The sequence below is a fragment of the Marmota monax genome, unplaced genomic scaffold (genome assembly GCF_021218885.2).
Source record: "Marmota monax isolate L192 unplaced genomic scaffold, Marmota_monax_Labrador192_F-V1.1 WCK01_AAM20220418_F8-fsc00039, whole genome shotgun sequence".
Lineage (NCBI taxonomy): Eukaryota > Metazoa > Chordata > Mammalia > Rodentia > Sciuridae > Marmota > Marmota monax.
The window spans coordinates 1,457,297-1,483,838 of record NW_026693602.1 but is presented as its reverse complement, the minus strand read 5'-3'; the positions used below and the strand labels follow the sequence as shown (position 1 = coordinate 1,483,838).

The following is a 26,542-nucleotide window of genomic DNA, read 5'->3' as shown; positions in this document are numbered from 1 at the left end:
CTAATTGAGAAAAAAATTGGAGTTTGATGCAGTTTTGCTTCTCTATGTGTTTTAGTTGTATTCAGAAGAATAAGCCCACCGAAAATTGTTCACATCAATAAATACAGCAAAATTAAAAACTGAATTCTTACCTTGACCAGTCGCCTGACACAGAAAGAAATTAAAAGGATTGTTCCAATGATACCAAACATTACCGCAAAAATAATTAATATTATCACTGTGAGAGAAAAAGAGCAGGAAAATTATGAAAGTGTGAAGTGAACTACCACATATCAATTGAAAAATCAAACAGGTAAAATAAGTGATATCTCCTTGCCTGTTCAGAAAAAAATACATAATACAGCATAATTTTATGCATATTTTATTTTCAAAAATTGAGATTTTTTACAATAAACTTTTGGGAAAATCGAATTCTGTGTGATAAAATTCTTTTTTTTTTTTTTAACCCAAGCCACAACTAGTTAATGACAGAAACAAGACCCCAGAGCTCTGATTTCAAGTCCTGTGCTCTTTAAAGGAATAATCATAGATGTGCTAAGTAGAAAATCTACCTTGATAGGGGGAAAACCACAAACACTTTCATGAGTTGAACATTACGAGAGAAAACAATGTTTTACTGTATCAAAGGCTATCCAAGGTCGGTCAATGGGTTGCAGAATCATAAGTTTGGTAGGAAACTGGCAGAAACAGTTTACAAATAGTAAATGAAGCCCAGGGAAGCTATGGAATCCAGGTCACCTCTACTCTGAGCTTGTGTTTCTTCCATAGCATTTTTATGCACAGTCACTGATACAGTGACCAAAAATATTTTCAAATCCATTATGAGAATGAAGCAATTTAAACCGATTAAGTTAGAGGAAATCTCCATATTCGTAAAGACAACTGAAGGCTGGGGATATAAGAGAAGATGGTGTACTTATTTGGTTAATTGATTTTGAAAAGATCTATTCTTGATTAGAAAAGCAAAAGCAGCTTTTAAAAAAGTTCTGTCCTCCCATTGATGCTGTGTAGCCCCCTTGGCTTTAATGAATGAAATGGTGATGAAGTTCTACCTCCATTTTTTTTTCCCCTGTGTGAAATGTGGACACGGGCCAAATGTGAAGGAAGACTTGGAAATGCAGAATAGTAAACGAGAACATAAATTTACTGGCTGGATCCATAGCAGCACCTAAGGAGCAGGGAGCATCGCCAGTTACAGTGGAGGTAAAAGGAGCCCCCAGTGTGGGAGCCCAGGCCAAGATGGATCATGACTAAGGCATGAAGGGCGTGTGTTTAGCTTTGACACAGTGCCAATTGATTAGGTGATTTTTAAGCTCCTTGCTTTCTTTATGTTAGGGAAGAGGGAGGTTCAATTGTTTTTATAAGGGAGGAGACTCTTCTCATGGTCAAGTAGAAGTTTTTCTTAAGAGAAAATTATCAGGTCATGTATTGTTTTCCACATTGTTTTAAAAATTAGAAGTGCTTCTGTTAACTCTTAAATGAAAAGATTTACTTGCTTTTACAACTTTCTGTGGCTAAGGTTAAGGACATAGACTCTTCTGGCTTTTTAATATGGCTACTTCTTGTTCCTTGGGTATTTAAAAGCAGCAATATGTAATTTAAAATGGAATTCTTATCTTTCCATAGCAAATGCAAACGTACCTGGTTCAGAGAAAGGGTGTATAATTTGATTTCTTCCTAAAAAGACAAAATTTCAACATAAATCAGAAAAGTAAGATATGTCTCAGAAACCATTTTTTTAAATTAGATTGTTTAGGGGGGTTCTTTTTCTTAACCATGCTTTACAGGTTTTTGGTCAATTTTTAACATCAAGCTAATAAAAATTATTAGAAGGTGTCAGTCTTACCTTAGTAATTTTAGTTTGCAATTTTAACTAACAAGTAGAGAAGTTTGCAAACTATTTAATTAAGAGAAAGGGTGTGAGAAAGTACTGAAAGAGCCACCTATCAACATCCACAAGAAGCAGAGCCTTTTAAACAAATGTAAAAATGACAAGAAGAAAGGAGACACACCGAACAGCCTTCCACACTAGTTCAACCCAAAGAGGGGTCCTATGGCTGTCAATTATCCAACTCTCTGCCCCAGGGCTGTCGGAATCCAAATCCTTATTGTGTCCCACTGGAGCTTCTACCAATGGACTCCCTGGATTTCCTGTCTGTGGAAGTTTCTAGAACTGCCTGAGGATTCTAATCACTTTAACCTTCCCCATCCATCCACATTTTGAATTTCTTTTTCTGTTGTCTCCACATGCCCTTTGGCACCATGAAGCCCTCTGACTACCAGAGCTACACAATTTTCTTGAATTCCATTACAAACCATACTTCACACTATGTTGTATCATGTGGACAAGGACTTGGTTATGCTTTGTCATTTTTTAGCAGTCACATGTACATGTTCATTGTATACAGGTTCATTGAAGCTTATCCTCTCTTTCTTTGTGGCAGAGTATATAGGCTTTGGAGGAAAACAGATGGTTTTCAGTAATGTAGATGCCTCACTTAATTTATGGGTGCTTTAGTATTCCCCTGCCACAAAAAGAAGATTATGATGCCTATCTCTTCAGGTTCCTGTGAGGATAAATTAATTAATGCTTGAAAATATTTAGCAAAATGCCATGCTAGCCGTTGCTTATAGAATACATGGCGCATAGCACTGCATATGAATATCCATCAGGAGAGAGTTGTGGCACCTGCCCACCCTTATCTCAGCACGCAGCTTGGTTTACAGCTATCACTTATGAGGCACTGTGACAAGGCAGTGAGCTATGCACTTTGACATAGGTCCTACTTAATCTTTCGGGAAACACTGTGAGGCAAGCATTATTGGCTTCCTTTTAACGTTATGGGATGGAAGCCCTGCAAAACTATTCACTCAAGGTCTACAGGGGAACAGGGCCAGCCAGTTCTGAGGCCCCTGGACCTGCCCACAGGTGTTCTCAGTACCACACTCTGGGATCACTTTGTGCGGGATGAATGGTCCCATTTGTCATTTCTGTGTTTTGTTAGACAGTTTTAATTTCTTTAACCCCTACTGCTATCTCAGCGTTACCTAGGTTCCTTAGCTGGATGCACAGTTTCCTGGAGGAGCTACAACATGAGACTTCCTCTGCTGTAGGCGTCTACTTAGCCTGTACTTCTCGGTGTCAGGTCCCATTAAGTAGCACTGTATCAGCATAAGAACTTCAGATCCAATCCTTAAAATAAAAACAAACCTTGTTTTGCTCCTGGGTAGGAGGGGTCTACGGTGGTGACAGCAGCCTCTTCATCACTCATTGTAGGAGGGACCTTTGGGGAAGTATTTACTGTATGAAATAGAAAATGAGAAAGGGGTCAAGAATGAGGTGACTGAGTAAACCCTAAAACATATTGCCAAAGACAGTTTTATTCCACATCCCTCCCAGGGCCAACTCCAGAATCCCTATCCAGCAGGGACATACAGATAAGGTATGACTCATTTTCTAAACAGCTGTAAAATGATAACACCTGCCTCAGCCTGGAGGCAGAAGGCTTTTTTTGCAGGCTTCCTCAGAGACAGTGTCACCTGGGATGTACCAGTGTCACTGCACGCTCAGTTTCCTGGGAAATCCACAGACAACTGTCACTTCTTCTTTGACACCTCTGCTTCTGTAGGGCAGAGTACCCAAATCAGCTGCCAGTAATCCGTTTGCCCCCAAATCATGGAGACAAGATTCATTGTCCCCAAACTGTCCACAATGTTTTCTCTTCTTATGACATTTTTCTTCACCTTGTTCTTTTACTTGGAAAAGATCTACATTTTTTAAAAAAATGCACTGCTTCTTATGCAAGTTGATAGGTGGCCTTTTCAACACTTTCTCACACCTTTTCCCTTAGTAGGACGCTTTGCCAATTTCTTACTCATGAATACTTGCGGGGTTATTAAAAGCAGATACTGAAATTGCTAATGGTAAGACTGACACATTATCTAATGAATATAAATCAGGCTTTCCACATGATTCCACTGCATATATATGAATAATTGCCACACAAATTAACTAAATATCATGCAAAATAATTGTTAAATGTTTCTAAATTCTTCTTTAATATTCAGGTATAAATATATAAATATTTTTTAACTACTAACCTGGTGACAGGGATTTTTGAGGTTCAGAAAATATTAAGATTATCATTATGAAAAGAAATATTTTCCTTAAAATCAATAAAAGAGTGCCCAAATTATAAAAATAGTAATGGATGAAGAAAAATAAACTATATCTCTTAGTAAAGTTAGATATGAGCTTTAGCTTACCACCTACTACTAGAGAGTGGTGAATATGGGCTATCCATCGTATTTTGTAAAGGTGTGCAGTTTGAGAAATTATATCTATCTATGAAAGTGTTACGAGAACAGATAGCAAAATAACCAGAAGAAAGAAATCAGATGTGCTGAAGGTCAGAAGCAACGGGCAGGCTTTTAACAAGAACTCAAGGTCAGCCTCAGGCTGACTGCACAGGAATACAACTGAAACAGGCACATAAAGCTTGCTCCCTCCTCTGCCCTTCCATTCCCAACCACCCCCTTCTATGATTTCTGCCCTTAAGCCTCCACTCCTGGTGTAGATCTTTCAATTCAGTGTAGGTCATTCACACTGGGGACACACCTACAGTCTCTTGTGAACACCAAATGGACTCTTCCAATACATAAAACTTGTTCCCAAGACTCCAGGGCTGGCTTGTTTAGAATATCCTCAGTACTAAACAGTGCTGGAACATGAAAGATGTCCAGTGAAACATGAATAGTTATAAGTGATCAAATTATTATAAGAGGATGAAATGATTGTGTTTGCAAATGAACAAAATGAATTAAGCCAAATGCCAAAGGGTATGTTATAGAAAACGAGAGCAACCATCAGAAAAATCTGTGTCCATAAAAGATGAACAAAACATTTTCAACATTTCCATGATGAGCACACACTTTTATAACTAGAAGGAAAAAAATCTAATGAAAACTTTGCATGAAACATAAAGATCAGAGTATTAAACGGTTTGAATGCTAAACGTTTAACTGAGGCCCTCTAGGAGTTCTGGCTATGACTATGAACATGCCTCTTCCAGGTTTTCTAACTGTTCCACAGGACCTTGGGCACCACCCGAGTGGGGTTCTGTGGGACTCCACTAGGGAGATGCATTCAGTCTGTGGAATGGAACCTCACTGTTCTTCATGGACACCAAGGAGGCCTTGTGTTATCTAGTCCACACCTGCTTGATTGGACACTCTGCTCCTCTCTCTCTGGGGGTGGAAGCATGCTGTATGTTCCAAGCCTCACGTCCTTTCCATATCCAAACCTTTGTGCCTGTTCTTGTTGCACCAGAAATCCTTCCCTCCCCAACCTCGCCTAGCTGTTTTTCAAGTCTAGGTTCAATATCACTTCATTCAAAAGGACTTCCCTGATCTCCCCTCATTAGATTTAATCTGAAATCTCCATGAAGTCCTCAGTGCTCAGGGTGATAGGGAAAAGGCCCCATAAAGTCTCAAGACTGACTCTTTCAAATCCAGGTATGTTTCTTAGGCCTTGAAGGCTATTGAAGAACTTTTGTGTTCATTTATTTGTCCATTCATTTACAAAAGTTTTTTTTTTTCAAGGATATTCTAACTCAGTAGAGGACAAGTATTTAAGTCTACCAAAGTGCTTTAGGATGGTGAAAGAAGTGGGGGCACAAGGGAGACAACACTTAAATATTTGATGGAGAAACCATGGAAAGACCTCAAAAAGATGTTCTTTGAATTTATCTTGAAAGAGGTGTAGGATGTCACCAAGCTCACTGTTCTGGACATGCAGATATAGAGTCAGCATCTTCAGCAATGTCCTGGAATTTGAGATATCACTGGAAACTGGGAGAACTGCAAGTGACCTCGTGGCTGTGGCATGATGTGTGGCAAAAAAGAACTGAGATGTGGGCGCACAGCAGAGAGCAAGGCTGAAGCAGGTGAAGCACCACATGTTAGGAACCAGGCTTTGGAATGTGGACTTCATCCTTCAGCAATGAAAAGCCAATCGGGGTTTAAATCAAATTTCCATTTGGAGAAGACCAGGGTCAACAGCATAGAGAAGAATTCAACCTCAGCTGCTTAAGCTACTTTCAAAATTCAAGGTAAGGAAACTCAAACCCTACAATGTGTTCCCCCAACAACCACCAAGTGTGTGGCAAAGGAAAGCATGCCCAGACATCTGCATAAGAGCACCCCTCGTGTGATCACGAGTGGCCCAGATAAGCAGCCCCTGTGTGGACAAATCACCTCACCACCACCCTGGCCTTACAGTGGGTGCTTATCACTACCTGATGTTGCCTTCCATGAAGCTGGCCTGTAGCCTAGGGACTTAGAAGGACAGAAAATTATAGCCATTTATAAAAAGGAATATGGCCAATGCCCCCAAATAGAATCTAAATCTCTTAAAACTAGCATTTTTATACTTTTAAGTATAAACAAAGTCAAAGAAGGTAAAAAGAATATTTTACATTTATAAGCAAAGCATATGTAACTTTGGGGGGGGGGCAGTAACAAAATGAGAAAATGTTTCAGGAGAAAGACAGAAAAAGCTCATTAAATAAGTTTTGAACTTTATCAAAACAATTTTCACCCCCTAGCAAACAGGTAGAATATTCTTCAGAGGAAAAAGAGCATTGAGTGGAAATTTTGTTCAGAAGAAGTAGAAGTTGAAGTTCTAAAGATCAAAAACTGTGCCCAAGTTTACAGAGCAGAATTCCTACTCTGACACTGGCTTTAAAACCTGTCCTGTGGTGGGCCACAGTGCCTGTCTTTCCAACTCAGATGGAGGTACCTTCCACCCAAACTTCTAGCAAGGTTCTAAATTTTAGTCAGACCTGGGGACTTTCTGACATCGAAGGCAACACATTCTTTAGGGGAACACTGTCCTTGAGGCAATTTCCAAGAACTGTACACACGTTAGTCCCATCTGAGCACGTCATGTTTTATCTTTGCACTTAACAAAATGGATCGGTGGCCAAATTTGAGACTGAAATTTACCATTTATGGTCCTAAAAATACTTGTTTTGATTAATTCTTTAGATTTAGTTGCTTTGATACAATTTCTTTCCATAGTCACCTAAGTCAACACAGTAAGGAAATAAATGCACAAATGCTTATTTCCTTATTTTAATATTTTAATCATTTTTAATATCATTTTCTCAATAATCTAATAACAGTAGCTGACCTATAAAATGATCTTGGTCATAGTTTTTCCTCCATTGTCTGAGAAAGATAGAAAACCTCATAAGCATTCCAACAGGAATTATACCCCTGTTTGGTTTAGCAGTAACAGGAGGGCACAGAGACTTGTTATTGAAAATCTGTACTTTATAAAACATTGTCAGCTTGAAAGAACAATAGCTCCAATCACAAAAATAAGCTTTTCTTTCTGCTTACATTTTTTTTAGTAATTAATTAAAACTTAAATAACTTGCTAGGTATTCCAAGATAAGATTCACTTGGGACAATTGAAAGAATTTTATCAACAATCCTCAAATTAAGTAAACCAGCATCTGGTTGGGAAAAACAAATCAACAACAAAACCCCACAGTTTACCTAAAAGGACAAACAAAAGAAATATCTGTTTATTCAACCTCAGATGCTTAAGCTACTTTCAAGATTGCAGGTAAGGAAGGAAACTCAAGTCCTACAATGTGTTCCCCCAATAATCACCAAGTTATGTTCAAATACTACACTTGATAGCAACAACCACACTTCCATCTGCCTGTCCTAAGTTCTAAGTCTCTGCTGAACTAAAAGACATCTGTGGACATATTCAGTTGTGCATGGCTCAAAAATATTTATGAATATGTAAATTTTGAACAGGGATTTTTACTAACTCATAGGAAACATCCAAGCAAATTTGTAACTACTAAAAAACAAACGTAGTTTGCCTAAACTTCTTAAATATTGGGTTTCCCGAAGAATTTCTCTCTTCCTTTGGGTATTTTTTGTGCTCAGGGCTCCTAGCTTTCTGTACCTAAAACAGCATTCAGAAACTTCTTTCCATTGTTCCCAGTTTAAAGGTTGGCTTAAATATTATCCTGCTGAATTCAGAATGTACCTTTCAGCTAGAAGGCTATTCACAGAACACCTACTCCAACTCTTTGGTTTTACAAATAAGACATTTGGTATCATAAAAAAAATTAACTGATTCTCTAGCAGGTAAGGACAGAACTGAGACTCAGTCCTGCTGATTCCCAATGTTATTCCCACCTTCCAGATTTCTTAGATGTTTCAGCATATCTGTCAGTGAACACTGAAGGAGGGTTAGAGTTTTAGATGGAGATGTGCATGCGGCGGGGGGGGGGGGGGGGGGGAATTTAGATAAAGAAACAGCCCAGGCTAAAATAGGAGACTGGAGAGTACAATGTGTATTCATTCATGTGGAGGCAACCATCAGGCCAAGAAAACCTTTTGAGATTGGTAAGAATTTAAGGCTCAAGAGACACATTAGTGAAAAAAAAAGAAATTAAAAGGGTAGGTTTGGTCAGATTAGCAAGGTCTCAAACACCTAGTTTAAAATCGCATTCCCAGTCCCCAAATGCAATGGCATTGGCTATGGTACTTTATACAAAGTACTACATATCTGTGCCCTAAACTGAATCATAAAATTTTGAGTTTGGGAAGAGTGAAATGAATTGGTATACCTCCCAGGAAATGAAATATTCCAAATGTGTACAGTTACATCATCTTATAACTTTCCTGTGCATAACATCAGAGGTGTTTCTGAATATCTCACCTCTACTGTTGTTTATCCTCACTTCTCTGAAATCACATTTGCTCACAAAAACTGACCACCCTGTGAAGTCTGTATGGTGGGGGAGGGAACATGAGCAGGCTGCTGCCACAATTTCCATGGTACCAAGGAGGGGACAGGGTGATTGTAGACCCAGAATTAGTTGTATTAAGGATACAACTAAGAACGGTGGTGCAACTCTGAGCCCCCCGTTTTATGCTCTATTCATTGGATCACCCATCCTTCCCACCCTATTGACATTTCTAATGTGAAATATATTTAGAAAGAATAGAAGTCAAATGCACTATTGGACAAATGTTCTGCAGTTTTCTCCATGGCAATAATTCTAGTGACTGGGCTCCTGTCACAATATGATAAAGTCAGGTCACACAGCTGCTGGCTTAGTTTTAGTTCCTTCCCAACTTGCACTTGATACAAGTCTTATCTTGCAAAAGCAAACCTTTCCAAGGATACACCCTGCGTAGAAAATGCTATACATAGTTTCCAAGTCACATAACTCTATGTTCTAAAGTGTCACAGTTTCTTGACATTAAGATGACCATGAAAATTGACCACAAATTTTATCAGTAGAAGTTTTGGGCAGCTCATTTGTGGTAAAACTGGGACAAAAATTTGTATCCACTGACTTCCAACTTTATGCTTTTTCTGACAGATCTCATTGCCTTCTACAGAATGAGCGTGTAAATGGAATCTTGCCTGTGTCAAGAGATGTCTGAAGATCATTGCCAGGGAGCAGTATTTTAAGGGCGGTATCTTTTTTTCTTGAGCCCCAAAATTGACAAGCTCAGTCTGGGTCAAATTGTAATAATATAGTCAGATGCCCATATCATTGTCATTCATTTTTATTTTTAGGAAGGGTTTTATTAAGCTGAAGCAGCCAATTGCTTTTTAGAAATATTGGACTTTCTAAAGAATAAAGTGGTACATGTGTTAGCATTGGAGCCATGGGTTTTGGATCACCCTCAGCACCTTTTGTATGAACTCTCCAGTCAACAGCTTTTATGGAAGAGCATAGCCTATTAATTGGTGCAATTGGTGGGACAGTTGCCAAATACAGTGAGCCAGTTTCTGTTCACCTATGGATTGGCATGTGTTGACAGTTTCCATGCACCCATTTGATCACACTGCTGCCTTCCCTGACTTGGGGAAGAATAACTTTCTATCCAAACTGGCTGGAGGTTGTTGTGGCCTAGGAGGACTGCAGCTCCCCTCATGAAACCCTGAACCTCACAGCTTGGCTCTGTTCTGCCCAGTTTCTGGTCATCCTCATTGTCCTAAACCATACCTGAGCAGTAGGGTTGGAGAGAAAAGTCAGCCTGCAATCCCAGCAACTGTACACCTTCAGTACAGAGAGAGAAAGCAAGGGAGATTTCTGTACACTGTCCCAGGGAGAAAGGAGATCAGATTTCTAGTTCTGCTGTTGTCACCAAATGACCAGAGGATCTGAGCAAGTTGCTGTACTTATTTGGGCCTCAGTTGTCTCCCCACTTATGTGAGAATAATGGGATGGATCTTCTAAGGAACCTCACTATTTCAAAACCGTGAAAATCTGTATGCCTACAAAGATTATATAGTTAACACTAATTGTGCACAGGAGATACCCACTCTTGTCACCTTCAAAGCAATCTGTGGATGATTTATTTTTAATAATAATATTAATTATTATTTGTAGAAAAGAAAAACAAAGACCAGAAGCATTGCTTAACTTGCTCAAGGTCGTGCAGCTGCTAAGTGACAGAATACAGATCTGTTTAAAGAAAAAAATATCTGCCAATATCTACTCTGATTCGTGCAGAATAAAAAGAATGAGGGCACCAACTATATTTTTTTACAAGTAGCTTAAATTGTACCCAAATGATAAGCAACTAACTCTCAAGCAAGGCTTCACTTACAGCAAGTCAAGGATAACAGAAAAGATACAAATAAAACAATTCACCTTCTTCATAGCCAGAGAGGGGAGGGCCGTGCCTCTAACACGGAATTACAGGGTGACCTGGAGTAGTAAAGCCACATATTGGAAGGCAGATATTTCTAGTTAGCAATAATTTGTTGACTGGAATCTCCCTTTATCCAGCCAAACATATGCTACTCTGGTTCCTCCCGCCTATCAAAGGATCCTCAGAACAAAAGGGGATTTCACCTATTTGGGATGTGTCAGCTTTTTTTAAAAAGATGTTGGCATTTCTGTAGCTGAATTCTGCACATGTTTTGAGTTGAAGGAAGTTGGACTGGATGAAAAGAATTCTAATGAAAAATAAAAACTTATCCCAAAGTCTTCACACCACCGATGGACACTTCCTGATGCTGGATGAACAATGACATACAGTAACATAGAAACCAGGGTAGACATTCTTGCTCTTGCCTGCATAGTGGAGTTGGCTGTGCTGTCCAGGCATTGGGTTCTAATGAGTTGCCAGTCATGAGAGCAGATGCTCCAGCCCAGACTAGCATACATAAACTTTATTTCCCTGGTCTTCAAGGTCCAATCTTATGTTAAGAAACTTCACATAAACTAAGATAAGGTTCTTATGTTCCCTTTATTGAGAACTTAAACAGCTTTGGGATGCAATTGTGCAATTGGTCTGATTTACTTGGAGAAACAACACCATTTGCCATCTTTTTGTTTTGTTTTGTTGGTACCAGGAATTGAACTCAGGAGCACTCAACCACTGAGCCACATCCCCAGGCCACCATTTGTCATCTTAAATGAAGGTATTTCTTGTGGTTTTGTTCTAGAGCCCTTCCCTCATCACATCCTCCCCCATCACATGCATATTCACACACACACACACACACACATGCACACACACACACATGCACGCACACACACACAATTTCACACTAAGCACTTTTCAAGGATAAGCTCCTTAATGTGGCTATCAGACTAAGCTGACTTGCTCGGTGGAGGCTGACCTGGATGTAGCCTGGAGCCTCACTGCCACCTGGGAACAGCTTCAAGAATCTCCACAGGAACTTGCTTGGATAGCCTACTACTCAGCTTTTAAAATTATAGATGGGGAATCCCTTAGGGCAGGGCACACTATAGGCTAAGAGAAATAAATTAGAGTATATATAGGACCTTTTTCTGCAAAGGGAGAGAAAATAAAAATTCTAGGCTTGGCAGGCCAGAAGCTCTCTATTATGACTACTCATAAACTATTGTTAATGTTTTCATTTTGAATTGTTATACAAAAGCAGCTACAGCTGATATGCAAACCACAACACACATGAATGTGTATGGCCATGTCCCAAAGATGAATTATGAACACATAATATTCATGTGCCACAAAATATTATTCCTTTTTTTGATATTTTCTTAGGCACTTTAAAATGTAAAAATCATTCTTAACTAGCAAAGCTGTCTGAAAGCAGGTGGTGGGCTGGATTTGGCCCACAGGCCATAGTTTGCTGGGCCCTGCAGTGGTACAATTAGAATCCCTGGATATGGAAGCTAATCCCCAGTACTTTTTGCATCTCCAGAGATGATTCCAACATTGGCATTTCTGTAGCTGAATTCTGCACACATTTTGAGTTGAAGGAAGTTGGACAGGATGAAAAGAATTCTAATGAAAAATAAAAAGGTAGTGCATTCTTGCACTAATGGGCCATGAGATAAGTTCACTGGGTTGTTGCTAAAAAAAAATCAAGTTGCACAAAGCAGACAAGATCAAAGTATGTTACACATCATAAGGACAGGTATCGTTTCATGGGACTTTGGTTCGTGCATGCACATATATATGCATGTGTGTTAATGACTTGTAGTGTTCACTCACTGTTTCTCCATACCTGTTTATGTGTTGAGATTGATATGCCTGAGTGTAGTCTATCTGAATATTTGGCTAAGAGAATTGATAGCTCATGATGCACCTGAAATCCATCCAAGGCTTCCACAAGCCATTGGCCAAATGGCACATGTACAATTTTATCCAGTCTATACAGAATCCTGAGAGCAGGTAAAGTGTGTGTGTGTGTGTGTGTGTGTGTGTGTGTGTGATGCAAGTTAATGTCTGGGATTTCTCAGATAGATGCTTTTAAAAACATAAAGTCAGACAATGGGATAATTGACATGGTGATGTTAATTACCTTTCGAAGCACACTATAGGCTAAGAGAAATAAATTAGAGTATATATATGAAGATTAGAAATGAGGAACCAACAGAGTAGGGTCGAAGAGCATGAGAAGAAGATTAACATTAAACAGGGATGAGAGGTGGGAGGGAAAGGGAGAGAGAAGGGAAATTGCATGGAAATGGAAGGAGACCCTCAGGGTTATACAAAAGTACATACAAGAGGAAGTGAGGGGAAAGGGAAAAATAATACAAGGGGGACAAATGAATGACAGTAGAGGGGGTAGAGAGAGAAGAGGGGAGGGGAGGGGAGGGGAGGGGAGGGGGGGTAGTAGAGGATAGGAAAGGCAGCAGAACACAACAGACACTAGTATGGCAATATGTAAATCAATGGATGTGTAACTGATGTGATTCTGCAATCTGTATATGGGGTAAAAATGGGAGTTCATAACCCACTTGAATCAAAGTGTGAAATATGATATATCAAGATCAATGTAATGTTTTGAACAACCAACAATAAAAAATTAAAAAATAAAAAAGAAAAAAAAAGAAATGAGGAACCATATACTAACATGTGGAATAAAGATAACATAAACAGGATTCTAAGTGTCATTCATGAATTCCTAATTCTCTGTATTAAAAGACATAAACCTTTAGATTAAGGTTAAAGAGGTTAAAAAACCCTCAGTAGATGCATACTAGGTCATGAAGAACACAAAAGAAGGCTAATGTGTTTTAAAAATGAGCATTGGTATATTATATAAATAAAAGTAGAGAACTAACAACAAATCACAATGTTAATATTATACAAAGTAGGATTAAAGGCAAAGACATTGGAAAGAAGAAGAGAACAAATTTATATTGTTAAAGGAGACATTGCACAGGTAAATATGACCTATTATAGCCCCATAACAAAAAAGAAAGCAAAAAAGAAATTGGGCTGGACATGGTTCTGTGCTTCTGTAATCCCAACAGTTGGGGAGGCTGAGGCAGGAGGCCAGCCTCAGCAATTTAGCAAGGTGCTAAACAACTTAAAATAAAATATCTGTCTCAAAATAAAATATAAAAATAAATCTAGGGATGTGGCTCAATGGTTGAGCAACCCTGGGTTCAATCCCTGGTACAATAAAAGAAAGAAAAAAGAAATTGGCAGAAATATAATAACAATAAAAAATTTTAACAAATGTCCCCAATTGTGACAGATTAAAAAAACAAAACAAAACAAACAAACAAACAAAAACCACTGAAAGGATCAGAAATATATCTGCCTTGCCATCACAAGCTACTTATTTCTACTTCTTTCTGAATAAGTGAGGGTAGACTTCATCATGCCTTCCACATTTCACATATATGCACTTTGTCCCTTTTTTTTTCTTTTCAATACTGGGAATTGAATGCAGGGCCTGACCCATTCTGGGCAAGTGCAGTACCACTGAGCACATCCCCAACCCCATATATGCATTTTGAAGGGACACGGCAGCACTGCCTGAAGAAATGTCTTTGAGATCTGTATCTGACAGAATAGTTCAGAAAGAAGACAAGGGGTGGATTTCTGCGGTATTTCTCCCAACAAGAGGCAATATCAATGCCATGATACATTCATGGAGCCATGATCCAGGAATCTTGAGTAGTTGTGCTTTTCAGGTTTTGCATTTTATGTTTATTGTCTTTTGACTTTCAAATATAATAACCATAGGGAAATAAGTGGTAACATCAAAGCCCCCAGATTTTAAAAGCAATTAGCTCATGTAAAAAAAAAAAACCCTAAAATAGTAATTATATTTAATCCATTAGCTATACCTCAAGGGGAAGACAGGCCATCAACTCTTATGAAAGATATTACCTTAGAGAAAACAAGCAGAATAAGCGATAATGTTGTGAGACAAACAAGAGCCAACTTTCAATACAATGGATTCACTGAGTGCAGACTCTAGCCTAAGACTGCTTGGGTTTAAACTACTCCAACTAAGACTAGCTGAGATCTAACAAGTTAAAAATGAATGTAAATTTTTGTAGAAATGGAAAAGCCAATCCTAAAATTCATAAAGAACTTTTAGAAACTCAAGTGGCCCAAAACAATCTTGAAGAATGAACTTTGAAGTCTTATAGTTCCTGATTTCAAAATGTACAATGAAATAACAGTAATCAAAAGTTTGTTGTCACCCTACGGATAGACTAAAGCTCAGTGGGATAAGATTGAGGTTCTAGAGGAAATCAATGATTAATTGATTTCTGAAAAAGAATCCAAGACTATAAAGAGGGGAAAGAACATAATTTTCGATAAGTGATTTTGGGACAACTGGGATATTTGCGTGCAAAAGGATGAAGTTGGACATTTACCTAACACCATGTTCAAGAATTAACTCAAAGTAATAAACAATCTAAATATAAGAATCAAAACTATAAAATTCTTGGAAGGAAACATAGGAATAATCTTCATGGCATTGAATTTGGTAAAGTTTTTTAGATATGACATCAAAAGCATAAGCAGTAAAAAAAGAGATAAATTGGACTTTATCAAAAGCAAAAACTTTTATGCATCAAAGGATGCCATCTAAAGTAGTCAAGATGACCCACAGAATGGAAAAAAATATTTGCAAATTCTATATCTGACAATAGACTATATCCAGAACACAGGAAGAACTCTCTTGACTCAACAACAAAAAGACACATTTTTTAAAAAAATGGACTAAGAAATTAAACAAGCATTTCTCCAAAGAATATATTCAAAATACAAAACCATATGAAAAGCTGAACCATCTATGAATATTAGAGAAATGCAAATTAAAATTACAATGAAATTCCATGTTAGAATCTCTATTGAATGGCTATAGAGAGTCTCAACTTACGATGGTTGGACTTATGATTTTAAGCAAATGATGATGTGAAAGCACACCCCATAGAACAATCCTGTTTTTTTTTTTTTTGCTTTCAGTACAGTATTCAATAAATTACAGAGATACAAAATGCTTTATAATATAAAATAGGCTTTGTGTTAGATGGTTTTGCCCAACTATGGGCTAATGTATGTGTTAAGGCAGGAAAGGCTAAGCTATGATGTTCAGTAGTTTAGTTGTATTAATGCATATTTTTTACCCTTTTCAGATACTTTTTAAAGTTAAATTATTTATTCTAATTTATTATACATGATGGAAGAATGCAATTCATGAAGATACGAATGGTGTGAAAATACTTTGTGTACAATCAGTGACTTGAAAAATTGTGCTCTATATGGATTAATGCATTTTTGACTTGTATTATTTTCATAACGGGTTTCCCATTGTAAGTTGAAAACGTTGTAAGTCAAAATAGGTTTCCCATTGTAAGTAGAGCAGCATCTGTAATTTTTAAAATGGAAAATGACAAGGGTTGGCAAATATGTGGAGAAATTGGAGCCCTCATACACTATTGGTGGGAATGTAAAATAGTAGACTCCTGTGGAAAACAGTTTGGTGGTTCTCAATAAGCTAAACATAAAATACTGTGGTCCAACAATCCTACCTCTAGGTATATATCCAGGAGTATTGAAATTGTGTGTTCCAATAAAATTAGTACAGGAATATTCAGAGTAGCATAATTCATAATAGCCAAAAGTTAGAAATAACCTGAATTTCTACTCAATGATGAATGAATAAACATATTTGGTATATCCATAAAATGGGACAATTCGTAGCCATGAAAACAAATGAATACTGTATGCTTCAATGTGGATGAATGATCCTGAAACACATTATCCTAAGTGAAAGAAGCCATGTGCAAAAGGCTACCATTGCACAGTTCTATTACATAAAATATTCAAAACAGGTAAATCTATCCAGGTAGAAAGCAAATCATTGGTGATCCAGGGGCTGGTGGGAATAGGAATGGTGAGAGACTGATAATGGGTTTGGGATTTCCTTTTTAGAATACTGAAGATGTTCTGAAACAAGATAGTGCTGACAAACGTGTAGAGTGAACTACTAAATGCCACCAAACCAGACACTGAAAAGTAGTCACAGTGATGAACACTGTGTCATTCGTTTTTCACTCTAACTAAAAACTGTAAGTGTATGTTAGTCACTGGCACAAAGTAAGTGCTTTATTCGTGTTGGCTCTTGTCATTCAGAACCTAACTACCTACAGAAACTAATTTATTGTATCCAAATCTGGGGGATAAACTGCTAGGCTCTGATTGTGCACCCCCAAATCCATCCACTGAAATTCATTAGCTACTTGGATAGCAGGGCCTTTAAGAGAGATTAACTCACGAGGGCTCTGGGTTAGGGACTTTATAGCAGGACTTGAGGAACTGGGTTTGTTTCTTTTCACCATGTGAGGACACAGCACTCCTCCCCTCTGGAGGAAGAGCCACAAGGCAACACCTTGAAGCAGACAACAACTCTCACCACACACCAGTCCCATCACACCTTGATCTTAGACTTCTCAGCTTCCAGAACCATGAGTGATAAATTTCTATTGCTTATAAATTACCCAGGCTCAGGTATTTTGTTATACCAACACAAACAGACTCAGCCATGAGCATATCAAAGTGTATTAAATATCTATTTATAGAACTTTGTCAAACTATAAACAAAGGCTGCACCTACTTTTCCAGTGTTTCCATACAATAATTTGGGTTACAAAGAAATTTTTAATAAATAACCCAAAGTAGAAATCACATAGACAGTAGAATCGAATCCATAGTACAATAAATAAAATGAGAAATTCATGTGAAAAAAAAAGTTAAGAAAAAAAATCGTTAAAGGGAAAAAAATTTAAACCCTGCAATACCTTAGAAAACTAATATTGATTGCAGCACAATATTGTAAAGTGGCCATGTAATTTAAATCAGAATAGGAGGGATAGTTCAATATTAAAATATCCACTGATGGAACTCATAAGATATTAAAGAAGACATAGTGACACTGATAGAGGCTAATATAAACACAAAGCTAAGAGATATTCTTGTAGAAAATAAATCAAAAGCTTCGAAAGAGTTTTTAATATAGTGGGGATAAAAGATTCTCTCTCTCTCTCTCTCTCTGTCTCTCGGTAGCTGTCAGGAACTTTATTGTTAACATTAATTATGCCATTGGACCATAGGATTGAGCATTTGACGTTTCAACTACGATACAGAATAAGTAGTAATATTGTTATTTTATAGAACTCAATATCTTTCCTGATTAAATTTCTTACTTTAGGGCAATCTTGGTATATAATAAAGGTTACCTACTGAAAATAAGACGAAATTGATCCCCAGCACCACACACACACACACACACACACACAGTAAGAGACCTAACTAATGGTAGGACATTCATATTCCAGACAGGACAAGGATGACTAACATCATCATCATGATATCATTATATAACAGTTTTAGGAGTTTTAACAACTGTGACATAAGAAAAGAAGTGGCAATAAATATTTAAATGGAAGAAACACATTATCATCTTTATGAAGAACATGATTGTCTAGTTGGGAAACTGAAAAGAAACTGCTATTATAACAAATAAAGTTAGTTATGAGCATACACGGAGTAATGGATTCATCTTGTGTCATCAACAACCAGGTTGAAAAGATAAAGAAGATGTTTTAATTAAGACAATAACAAAATGGATGAAATAAATCTCAAAAACGAAAATACATAAAATTATCTGAAGACAGTGTCAAACTCTTCAGAGGACATCTAGGAAGACATGACTCTGGTAAGACGTGCTCCTGATTTGAAGACTTAAATCGTGATAATTTTATTATGATAATTAATTCCTTGAAGTCTTTTCTATCCTGATAACACTGGACCAACCATGTGTCTAAAGAATAACTTTCCCAAATGATTCTGAAACTGGAGAAATAGAGAACCTAGTTTCTAGAGAGAGCTGGCTGGCCCATGGCACACAGGTCCCCCTTTCACAGTAAGAGAAAACTCTGGGTGAACCTACAACCCAGGGAGGGTCAAAGAGGTTCCCAGGACAATAAGCACCCCATGTGGAGAGAAGCAGAGAGAGGGGAGCCTGGCATTCACCACCAGCTTTCCGCTATCCCTGGAAGGAGGGATGACTGGAAGCAGGAATGAGCCCTTGAAAAGACAGCATGCTGACTGCAACTCCCTCAGTTGCTGATGGATTGCCTTCACTTTCCTCTTCCAGGATCTGAGCTGGCCCTGGCTAGACTTACCTCACTCTAAGCTGACCCTGATGGATCCTGTTTTGAAGTTTTTAATATTGTATCCAGTATTTAAAAAATCAGTTTTGGGTTTCTGCATGATTGCATTAAAACATCAATTCCTTATTAATCTTTTGGTTTCCCTTTGAATTCGGGACCCTGAGTGAGCACAACACATCTCCACCTGGTCCCAGTTCTGACTGCTACACTCTGAATGAGTGCATCCAAGTGCCCGCATGTTAAATGTTAAAAAGCGACAGAGTTGTGGTTTACTTTCACTCATAGTCAAGGAAATCAAAAATTGAATTGCAAGCACACACGTCTTTCACAATTTGTCAAAAGAACACGGAGGTGGACACTCTCATGATTCACTGATGGGTGTCTAAGTGAGGATGATTTTTTTTTTTTAGAAATAAATTTGGTAGTAATCATCAAACCCTGTAAAATGTGCAGACTCTGATGAAGAAAAAGGAGTCACCCAATGTGCCCATCCCCCTGTTGTTTAAAAGACAGTGAAGTAGAAACAAATATTCAAAAGCAAAGTCAACTTGTTTTGTGTGTGAGAGGTCATACTGCTAAAGTTCTAAGGGAAATATATGCCTGCCATGACCTTCACCCACCCTTAAAGGAATGTCTAAAGAATGTGTTTGACTCACTGGCTCATGCAGGAGAACTCACAGTTATTCACTTATCTCAAAGCTATCACCCCCTCCCTTCAGGATGTGGCCAATCCTTGAGGAGATCACTAGGTCATGCAGATTGTTAGAGCTGGGCTTTCTTTACTCTAATTTGTACTTAAGGAACCCCACTAGGGAATTAGCCTTTGGAGTCTCACTGCCAAGAGGATGTTCTGCCCTGCACTTCCTAATTAAGACCCTGAATAGCTGCCCTGGGACTCCCCACGCACATGATCAGGTGTTTCTCCTCCTGTTCTGTGGATACCACCCCCCACCCCTGCTTCTTCTCTTCTCCGCACTCACCTATCACTTTTACTATTGCTCTTGCTTCCATATTATTACTAAGATAAATGCCATCTTGTATAAAGAGGATGTCTTTATTGTCTATCCAATCCGACCTGCCAAATTCAGCAGCTGCACACATTCATAATGCTTTAATGTTACAGCGGTACAGCCATTAAAATGTTCTACATGTGTATTTTGTAATATTGAAAAATTGTTGCATGAAGAAAAGGCAGGTTTCAGAGTACTACAAAGAGTAATTGTAAGTACACATTTATAAACATGTAGGAAAAAGTGTCTGAGAAAGTCGTACCATAATATCAACAGGGCTTATTGCTAGCTAGTATACCAAATAATTGTCATCCTCTTTTGGAGAAGGCTGTTGGTTAAGCACGAGGGTTCTCCAGTCAGTCTAGGTTTGTATTCCAGTTTCACTGTTCACTGGCTCTGTGACCTTACACAAGTTTTTTTAAAAAAACTTTTTGAACTTCTGTTTTTTGTTTTTTCTTTATTGTGTTTTCATCTGTGCAAATGGGGGCATAGCCACTTTATTGAGTTACTGTCAGGATAAAATGAAATAATTCATGTAAAAAGGCTTAGCATGGCACCTGGTAGAACTACTGATATCTGTAAATTCTCATTTTTCCAAGACAGATATATGAAATCTTAAGATATAGGTCATAACCCTTCCCAAACAAAAGCAATAAAATCAAATTTCTTCATGTCTGATGTTTGTGATGTTGAGAACTCATTTTCTCTACCACTGGATGCTTTTTTTTCTTCTTCTTCTTCTTCTTTTTTTAATCACTGGATACATAGTGCCTAAGGTCCCCGGTGGGTTCACAAGTAAAAATGGAAGATCTGCAATTTCTACCTGCTTGAAAACTGTTAAGAAACCTTGACCAGCCGAGTTTATAGGAGGCTGATAGTTAAAAGGCCTAGTGTTCCACATGAAATTTTAAAGATGTGGATATGATACAAAGGCTGGAATTTTATGTAAAAATATAGGTCCCACCTGTGCTTGTTTGTAGGGAATGAGCTGGAGAAACTTCGGTTGCCTGTATAGCACTGGTACTTTTTAAAGAATAACCTGGAAAGATGAGGTGGAGAAATCACTTAAAATGTACTTCCCTGAAGCTACAGAATGGGGGAGAATACCATCCAACTATTCACTTGATAGGGGATTAATATCTAGAATATATAAGGAACTCAACAGATATAACAACAACAATAACAACAACAACAACAACAACAAAACCCAGTTGTCCATTTTCAAATTGAACTGGAAGAAACTGGAAAACACCTTTAACTTCATTGTCCCCCAGGCTGACTGCCAGGGATCTAAGCGTTTCTTCCCAGGGTCAATGAATCTTTCTTGTTTTATCTGGTTAATTGCTTACATGTAGTGACGCCCTCAGAGGGCTGCACACACCTTGGAGAGAAACTCAGCTCTTCTACTTTGGAATCTCAAAACAAAGTGGTGAATTTGACTCTGGCCTAAAGCATCAAAAGAGACAAAGTCACAGAGATGACCCTTTGCACCGGGGCCAGCATGGTGGTGGGAGATTGAGGGAAGGGTGGATGATGTCTTATGCTTTGTCGATTCAGAATGCCAGGGGGGTCATTCACTGCTGAGGCAGGCTGGACTGGAACACTGCCTGATTCCTGGGATGTGGTAGAAGTTTCTTGGATAATAATATGTCCTGATAGTCTTTGTTACTGGAGGTGAGGCTTGGTAATGAATAATAGAAACAAGTCCTACAAAAACTGAAACTGGGGAAACTATTAGCAATGTGTTTTCTATGTTCATTGTCACTGCGCTCGATGATATAGACCTTTTAGCAAGCAGAAATTGTTTCAATTTATTTTTTAAAATATACAAAATAGGGGCTGGGGATATGGCTCAGTGGTTGAGTGCCCCAGTTCAATCCCTGTGGTATCCCTCCCTGCCCCCCCCCAAAAAAAAAGAGAAAAAAGTTACCTGCAATACCATCACCTAGAGATCACTTTGGAGGATTTCTTTTCAATATTTTAGTTTTAGCTCATTTATCAGAAAACTGCACAAAGTACATTTTAAAGATATGAATATGATAACAAAGGCTAAAATTTTATGTAAAAATATAGGTCCCACCTGTTCTTGCTTGTAGGGAATGAGTTGAAGAAACTTCGGTTGTAAGTGCAGCATTGGCACTTGTTGTTAAAAAGTAACCTGTAAAGATGAGGTGGAGAAATCACTTAAAGCTACAGAATGGGGGAGAATACCGTCTAACTCTTCACTTGATAGAGGATTAATATCCAGAATATATAAGAAACTCAACAGACTTAACAAGAACAACAACAACAACAAACCCAGTAGTCCAAATAAAAATGTGAAAATGATCCAAAATGTATTTCTTCTTTTCAGAAAAATGGCCAACAAGCATATGAAAGAATGCTCACTCTCATTACCAATCAGGGAAATTCAAATTAAAACCCAACATATCATCTCACCCCGGTTAGAATGGCTATTTAAATAACATAAATGCTGGAAAGGATGTGGCAAAAAGTAACTCCTTATACATTGTTGGGAATGTAAATGGATACAGCCAGTATAAAGAACAGTATAAGTTCCTTAAAAAACTAAAGCTAGATCCACCATGTATGTGATCCAGCAATCCCACTGCTGGGTATACATCTAAAGGAAATGAAGTCAGCATGCCAAAGAGATACCTCAACGCACATGTTTATTGTAGCCCTCCTCACAGTAGCTGAGATATGGAATCAGCCTGGATGCCCATCAAGAGATGAATGGATAAAGAAAACATGGTAGTGTACATAACAGAGTACTATTCAGCCATGCACTCATATTTGCTCCCTAGTCCATCGTTATTAGCAAAACCAATATCTGTGTTAATAACATATATATTATTAACACTTGTTAATTATGATAATTACTGTAGATAATATGCAGTGAGTAAATAGGACTTGACCTCATATGAAGCACTGGAGTTAAGTGCACTACACTAAATACTTTGATCAATCCCTCTTCTATTGCTGTGAGGCAGGTACCAACATTGCCAGCATTTTACAGAGGAGGATGTTGAGGCAAAGAGGGGTAAGTATTGTGCCTTAAGGTTTCCCAATTCAAATGGGGAAGCAGATCTGAATGCAGTTCTGTCTGTGCTCTTACTCTCTTTCATCCCCTAGGATATCTTAGACGATGCTGACTCTCTTCCCTGTGTCTACAAAAGATCCTTAATATTTACAGGTCACGGCAATGTCTATGTGCCAATGGGCTAAAAAGACTTCAAGTAACTGGCTGCTCCTTATTCACAAGCTGAGTGCTAGTATTTCCAACATAGATACACTGAATTTGAACAGACATTACCTATAATGTCCTCAGATAGAGGCCCCAAATAAGGTTAATTTAATAGAATTTAATAATACTTCCATGCAATTTCCTTATTTTAATGAATAGATTTAGATTTCTCACCAAACTACATAACACTTAAGTCAATAAAAATTTTGTATTTTGTTTTCATTTTTCCTGCATCAGACCTCAATAAACAGATCCACAGAGAGAGGGAATGACTTCCCTGTGGTTTCAGAGTTTAAGCCTGTGGCTTGTCCATTTTTTGGTAGGAGAAGTAGGAAATTACACTTTCTAAAAACAGAGAACCATGTGGTGACCATAATTTCCGTTAATAACTCTTTGATTTGGAAATGAATCTCTTCATAACTCAAACCAAGCCACAAATTTATTCACACAAAGGTATTTCTCATATCTGATAAAATGCTTTTCATTCTAGCAAGAATTGAAGAAAGCTTTTCCTATCTGAAAAATACTGAATCAGCACCCCAGTACTGGGTTCCCTTATGCCACTGCCCCACATGGTCAGTTGAATCCCAATAAAATCCATCTACCAGAACGGAATCTGAGCTACTATTCACTTAAACTTATTTAAGTAAGAGAACTAAAATGGGGGCATCTCACATTTAATCCATGAGCCATGTCCAAAAAAGCATCAAGCTAAAACAAAAGTCTCTTACCTGACAATAGTAATCCAACTGTTATTCTCTCATACATACTGGAATTATGAACAGGCTTGCAAAGTCAGAGCAAGAAAACCACCAATGAGGGCGGAAAGTATCAGCATCTGGCCCCACCTAGATTCTGTTATCTTTCCTGCTTACCATCCTGAGGCCACCATCTGTTGATAGGTAGTGGGTGGCATTTTAAATAGTGCATAGTTGTTAAGTGCCTGTTAATAAAGATACACAAATATCTGCTTAACTGTAACTATAAAAGTGGTAAGTAAAATCTTCAAAAAACTGGCTGCTATGTGTTAAACTTACTTTGCATAAGTTAAGTGGGCATGGTGAATTAGTCACCAAAACCTACTCAATTGGACAAAGGATCAGACTGAAGAGGCCGGAGGTCAGAGTACCGGCCAGGCTATTGTGAAATTATGAATCTCCTCATTTATATGTGGGGATCCTTGAGGTCCAAGATGAAGTTATTTCTTATATGTGAAATAAGTCGTTTGAGAACTTTATTTACCATTTGAGTGCTCTGAGGTTTAAAAAACTTATGAAACTCATGACAGGACAAATAATAATAAAAGAAACACAAGAGAAATGAATTAATACGGAGACAATACATGCAAATGCTCAAAACCCAAAACAGACAAACTGAAAACCTTGTTGTAAAGCACATTAAATCACAGGTGTGGAAATCTTAAGAAGATCATTGTTAAAGGAAGAGAGAATAAAAAAGTATAGATCATAGGCAGCTCCTATGTGAGCATAGGGCCCAGGACAGCAGTGGACGCTCTGCTGGAGGTCCCCTGGAGGACCAACCGACTCTCAATAACCTTGGTTTAACACAGGTTTGTAGCCTCCTTCCAGTGGGCATGTTGGCTCTGCCTGGCTGGACTGAAGAAAGGCAAACCCTGCTGGGTTCTCTGTGGAAATTAGAGGTCAGACCCACAACAGGCACTGGGGTGTGGACTAGAGCTGCACAGTGACCTCTAGTGGCATAGTTGCATAATGCAAGGGAAAATGTGTGTCCTGAAAAGACACAAGAAAAAATTCAGGTCAGATGACACTTTTCACTTTCAGACATCTCCCCAGACTCCTTTATATTCTTGCAAAAACACATGTTCGGGATTATCATAAAATCCTGCCTATAAAATATATCATTCAAATGTGTTAGACAATTTAGAGAATTTTCAATCTGCCTCAAAACCAGCAAATACTTGTGAAACATTGAATCAAATACGATAATCACATAAAAATTTCTTGGTACTATATGTCCTCAGGATATTTTTTTCCTTATTGTCATTGGATGAGTCACTGTTATGACATGGTCAAACAGAAAGAGGAGAATATCATACCAGAAAATCAACTTGGATGGACCAACACAGAATAATATCTCACCTGTTTCATGACCAACCATTCATTTTTTAAAATATTAGTTTTTAGTTGTTGATGGTCCTTTATTTTATTTTGCTTATTTTTATGTGGTGCTGGGAATCGAACGCAGTACCTCACGTGTACAAGGCAAGTGTTCTACCGCCAAGATATAACTCCAGGCCCCCAACCATTCATTTTTGCCTATACTTATTTCCTAACTATTTCAGGCTCAGACCCAGGTCATTCCTGAAGACGATTGTCTGTTAATCTGATCTGCCACTGGAGAAATCTGCTTTTTATTTTTGTGTGAAGGACCCAGAAACAAGGGAGGAGTAGGAAAGTTGAGTCATAATGGTTTTCATTAACAGCCTCCTTGGTACTTCATCACCTTAGGAATGTCCATCTTATCTTTAGGAATGTCCATCTTGCTATGCCAGAGTGGTCTAATTACTTCCTTTGAGCTTCTTTGTTGGCATATCATTTAAGTTTTAAAATATATATAAGGTTAGGACTGGGATTGTAGCTCAGTAGTGGAACACTTACTTGCCTCACACTTGTGAGGCACTGGGTTGGTTTGATCTTTAGCTGAAAGGACACTCTCAGAGTCCACTCAAAGTCCAAAGGAACAGCCTTGTCGGTTTGTCTCCTTCTACTGACTATAAACCTCTTGCGTGAGATTCCGGTGTGTGGACTGGTCTTTGGACTTTGTATCTACTCTGCAAGTGTCCTTCCACTAGTACCACATAAAAATAAATAAATAAAATAAAGGTATTGTGTCCATCTACAAATATATATATATATATAGTTAGACAAATCTGACACTCAAAACAACCCTGTTAAAGAGGTAGAACAGATATTATCATTCATTCATATATATATTTATATATGAATATATATGTATATATATACATATATGTATGTGTGTGTGTATATATATATATATATATATATATATATATATATATATGAATAAGTTGCTGTGGCAGAGCAGCAAGGACTATAATTCAAAGCATAAAGTAGACCACCTTCTCTCCCTGAATGGTTCAGGTTGCTCTATCATGGTCCACGTTGACAAAAAGGAAACTGAACTTAATAAAGTCCTGCCACACTTGGTCATTTGGTAAGTCCCCCGGTGTGCACATTGAGACTCTTGATTCCACACATCTGGTTCTTCTTTTTGGGAACACTTAGTCCCTCTTTCTAGGGATGTCT

The 26,542-nt window shown here is 38.0% G+C and overlaps 1 protein-coding gene across 2 annotated transcripts in view; it reads right to left on the bottom strand.

Moving 5' to 3' along the window:
• Positions 1 to 24,134, bottom strand: part of LOC124103095 (glycophorin-A-like) — a 29,914-nt gene extending 5,780 nt beyond the window's left edge. The window contains exons 1-6 of one of the 2 annotated variants that reach the window (XM_046459582.2): positions 23,966 to 24,134; positions 22,068 to 22,145; positions 20,952 to 21,026; positions 3,212 to 3,301; positions 1,642 to 1,677; positions 132 to 217 (exon numbers count right to left, since the gene is read on the bottom strand). In XM_046459582.2, coding sequence (XP_046315538.1) covers positions 132 to 217; positions 1,642 to 1,677; positions 3,212 to 3,301; positions 20,952 to 21,026; positions 22,068 to 22,145; positions 23,966 to 24,002 — 402 coding nt within the window. In that variant the 5' untranslated portion in view covers positions 24,003 to 24,134. The remainder of the gene's footprint in view (positions 1 to 131; positions 218 to 1,641; positions 1,678 to 3,211; positions 3,302 to 20,951; positions 21,027 to 22,067; positions 22,146 to 23,965) is intronic. The other variant, XM_046459583.2, reaches the window with a different exon arrangement.
• Positions 24,135 to 26,542: the final 2,408 nt, after the last annotated feature.